The 4685-nt window shown below is 26.7% G+C and overlaps 1 protein-coding gene across 1 annotated transcript; it reads right to left on the bottom strand.

Moving 5' to 3' along the window:
* Positions 1 to 944: 944 nt before the first annotated feature.
* Positions 945 to 2168, bottom strand: LOC146724836 (set1/Ash2 histone methyltransferase complex subunit ASH2-like; the record flags this gene model as incomplete). Its single annotated transcript, XM_085488962.1, has 4 exons — positions 2101 to 2168; positions 1832 to 2010; positions 1566 to 1738; positions 945 to 1120 (listed from the first exon to the last, which is right to left on the bottom strand). Coding segments are annotated over exons 1-4 (590 nt in total), but the record flags the coding sequence as incomplete, so codon positions are not given.
* Between the last annotated feature and the right edge of the window lie 2517 nt (positions 2169 to 4685).

Raw genomic sequence — 4685 nt, forward strand, 5'->3', positions numbered from 1 at the left:
ATATCAACAATTAATTTCTTTTCTCAAGGTTAAATCATGCTTCTTCTCCTCAATGCATTCAAATTCAATAAAGGGATAAAACAAGTAATTAATAATTTTTTTCTAAATCGACTGTTAAAAGTGATACAGCAATAAAAGCGATAAAAATTTCTTATAAATATATATATATATATATATATATATAATATATATATATATATTACTGATATATAAATGATATGAATGATGATATCGAATACAACATTGTAGCATTATAGTGAAGGTCTTCGGGCAAAGTTTATTAGAGAGCTATTGAATTTCTCTATCGTGATTTAACTTCAGCAGTTTTGTGATAGCGGGCTGACGCGTACACGATTGCATCTGTGATAAGATAAAGACAGATTTACATTGTTCGCTAATTATGTTCAAAACTCTTGCTCTATTGAATACAATTTTTGAAAAAATTTGTAAAAAAGGTGAGAATTTAAATAAAAATTCAACAAATTATATTTAAATTTTTAAAATTTAGAATTCACGCTGCAACACATCTTTCATAAATATTCGATTTTTATGTATTTTTGTTTATATTTCATAGATATTAAAATATATAGATATATAAATTAAGAATATAACAATATAATATATAATTAAATAAATAGAAATAAAACTTAAATATTTATAGATTTTAAAATATGAGACAATTCTATGTTTTTAGCAAAAATTTGATAAATGCTAGCTCTTTTTTCATAGATTTATAGATTTAAATTAAAATTTTGTTATAAATAAATTAATATAAGAATAAGGCTGAGTTTTTCCAACTTCTGATAAGTTTTACCCTGACAAAGTAGCATATTTTCATTTCTTTTCAGATAAGTTCTAAAAAAATAGACAAAGATATGCTACCTGTCCGAATAAAACTTATCAAAAAATTGGAAAAATCAAGCCCTAAAAGACGAAATACATACCGACATGCTGTAGGCCCATTTTCTGTCGCTCGCAGGTGACCATTTTTAATCATAGCTTCATAATTTGGTTTAATCAATGTAAGTTCAGGGCTTGCCAAACCAAATAGCTGACCTTCGGACGTACTCTCGTCCATTGTAAATAATGTCCCGACATCTTTAAGCAATGCTCTGTGGATCTAGAAATCAAATGTTTATTAAATTATAAAATAAAACATTGAAGATTATATAAACTCATATTATTAAGTATCTTCAAGCAGGTACGAATTTTTTTGCATAGAGTTTCCAACTCTATGATTACTTAAAAAATAAAAAAATTACTATTTTAAACCTGCAGATCTACTTGATCTAAATTCGTAACTGTTCTAGATTCGATTATTTCGCAAGTACAATATATAAAATATCATTTCTTATGAGTAATATTCAAATCCTAGAAAATGGAACTTTCTAAGTAGCAAACTGACATTAACATAAACATCAAAATGACGTTATTTAATGTCAAAATAATGTATAATTGCTACTTGGGTTGATTATTGGATTCAACTAGGATTTTTAAGTATATATCGATCCTAATTATAAATTCTAATCTAATCTAACATGTAATAGAAAAAACTCATTAGATACCGTAGCATGCCAGGATTGAGTGACTCTGCGAGGCATCGTAGTCATACTCTCCCAGTGACAATCAATAAATGGTATGATGTCCTTGTCCTTGTGAAAGAGAGTTCTCTGCTCGTTCTCCTTTTGACACATCTGCAGCAGGTTTGCGATTGCTGTTATACACATCTGTGGAAATGCTGAAAGATCAAACAAAAGCAGTATGATTAACAATCAATAAAATATCTATACTTTGTATAGATAAATTTTTTATAATTAATTTTGACACTCACGTGCCTGGTTCTTCTTGAAACTCTCTAAACCTGTTGGTGAACAGTTCTTGCACATAAATATATAGTTCATCATAAAAGGTACAAGTTTGCCCAATTGATATCCGATGCAGGATTCATGAAACCAACGAGAACAGCTGGCGCAAAGTAGCTCCACAATATTTAAATTTCTTTCCTTGTTGCTGCAAAGATTTACAGTGTTCTACAGTAAATCACAATGTTATAAAGAAAATAGATGTATAATATCACTAGCAATATTTAGAGGCAATTACCAATAACAGTTCCCATTTTCATTATTGTTGCCTCTGTCCACCAAGTCTTTCCACTGGTTCATCCTTAGATTTCTGTTTGCTTTATCGTCAAGCCTTTAATTTTATTTTTTTCCTCAGCAGCTTCTATCGATTCCAGTTTATCACTTGGACTAAATTATTTTAAATTGTTAATTTATTATAATTATTATAATAGCTTACAAATAAAATTTTCTACACTATATTTTATTTTTTTAGATTAACGAAAAAACTATATCGGGTGTCCTATTTTAATAAATATGATCGAATATTTAAAAATATATATAGATATTTGTACGATAAGTTTTTTTTCCAATTCTGAATTAAAAAATTTTATTTTTTGGATTTTCACATTCTTGAAATGTTGTAACATTTAATTAAAGTAGTGAAACATAACCTCAACTCATGTTGTAAATAATACATAATAAATTGCATGCAATGACAAAAACATGATGTAGGTGATATATATATATTTATATATATATTTTTTTTTATGTTAAAATAGTTGATATATATCGAGGAGAATTCATTTACCCTTCTGTTTTTTTCTTCTGCCATTGTTTACAAATGTTCCCTTTTTTCTGAAGTTTATCTTTACGTACAGTAGGATGCAGTATTTGCATTACTATGATACTTACGAGGACTACCATCAACAATAAATTCTTCGTTTTTACTGAAACAATGTAATTACAAACTGTATAATTAAGCGTTTTCGAGAATTGTGTTAGAATTCCAACCGGGTTTTTTTGCGCATGCGCGGTAAACAATGCTTGACTTTAAGGGTGATTTCACATCAAACGTCAATTTTTTAGTGGTACGGAATGCTTAAAATTTTTGTTTTTCATTGTTTTTTTTTATTTTTTTGTTGTTTTTGCTATATTTTTCTGTTGTTTAATATTAAATGTCTAAAAATAAATTCTAGTTTTTATATTTAAAAGAAGATATTTAAAAATGCACTTACCCAGCAAACACAGCCCTGCCAGCACTATATACGTGATAGAGACGTTCCATTTTGGTCACAAAGTCACAAAAAAATATGATACATACTGTCTCTCACTGTAATTATATTTTAAAATGAAAACAATTATAAATTTTGTTTTTAACAAATTATATATTTTATATTAAATTAATATATAAACACAAATATATATATATATATATATATATATATATTATTTATTAATATAGTGTATATATTTTTTATATATTTATTAATATATTTTAATATTTTTTTATTAATTGCACTTATAAATTTTTTTTATATTATTGTATATTATATATGTATATATTTATTGTATGTATAAAGGGTGGATTACATGGACGTCCGCAGAGGGGAGCAAGAGGGGGCATTTGTCTTTTAGAATTATTAAAAAAAATTATTTTTGCATATTTAATGTATAAAAAAAATTAAAATTAAAATATTAAATGTAAAAAATTAAGAACAAAAAATTTTAATTATGCTCCCTTCTCTGAAAAAAATCCTGCGGACGTCCATGGTGGCTTACATAATATAGTACATGCACTCTTTACCCTATGTGTATTTATATAAATATACTTTTTTAAATTTATAAGTAATAAAATTAAAAGGCCAACTTAACGAGCTAATTGATTAGGTGTTAAAAATTTTTTATTCTACGTCATGAAAATAATACAAATGATAATTAATAAACGTTTCAACTGTACGACAGTCTTTATCAATACAAATATCGCTTTGCTAACATATCAATAAATTAAATAATTTGGAAAGACAGAACTTATCATACATGTAAAATATATAGACTTATGAAAAAACGCAATATAACACATCATACTTATTGGCTTAAATTACGGCTGATCGTTCGAATTAGTCGTAAAAGAGCCTATAATCTCGAACATCAGATTTCTGTAGTTTTTTTTTAATAAAATCTAATTTGTAATCTATGATGTAATTAATATGTAATAAGCTGTGAAATAATTAATGTGTTAGCCTGAATATTGAATATTAGATTTTTTAAATAAATAGTGATCACTTACATCTATGTCGAGACGATAAACGTTAAATCTTTAAATATTTCTTATTAAAAAACATTATAAACAATGTATACTTTATACGAAGCAAAACTCAATATCTATCTGTGCTATGGAGAAAACATATAGAGTCCGAAAGTCACTGAATTCGGGTAATCGAACGCCGAGACCTTTCGTTTACCGGGCGATTGCTCTTCCAACTGAAGCTATTCAGATATTTTTTCTCTCGCATTTATTCCTTAGGGGAACAGGGGATGTATGACATTAAATCTCTTGTAGCGATTATTTCAATCTTTAAATCTTGACCGCGACCAAGTAAATTTGGTGCCTTCTGCACAGGTATTTTAATTCTAACGAAAAAATTTAGTTTCGTTGGGATAACGCACTGTCATCCGCGATTTGGCTCTTATTGCCTGTCTTACACTTTAAATTTATATTATATTACAGAGCCTTGTTAAACTCTCAATTAATTTCAAATTGAGCTTTTTATAAATTAAGAGTTTAACTACGAGTTTTATAATTTATTATTGTAAAATATGTTAAATTTTTTTTTATATTTATTA

Source organism: Nylanderia fulva, unplaced genomic scaffold, assembly GCF_048542155.1.
Source record: "Nylanderia fulva isolate GAGA-0341 unplaced genomic scaffold, ASM4854215v1 Scaffold1136, whole genome shotgun sequence".
Taxonomy (NCBI): domain Eukaryota; kingdom Metazoa; phylum Arthropoda; class Insecta; order Hymenoptera; family Formicidae; genus Nylanderia; species Nylanderia fulva.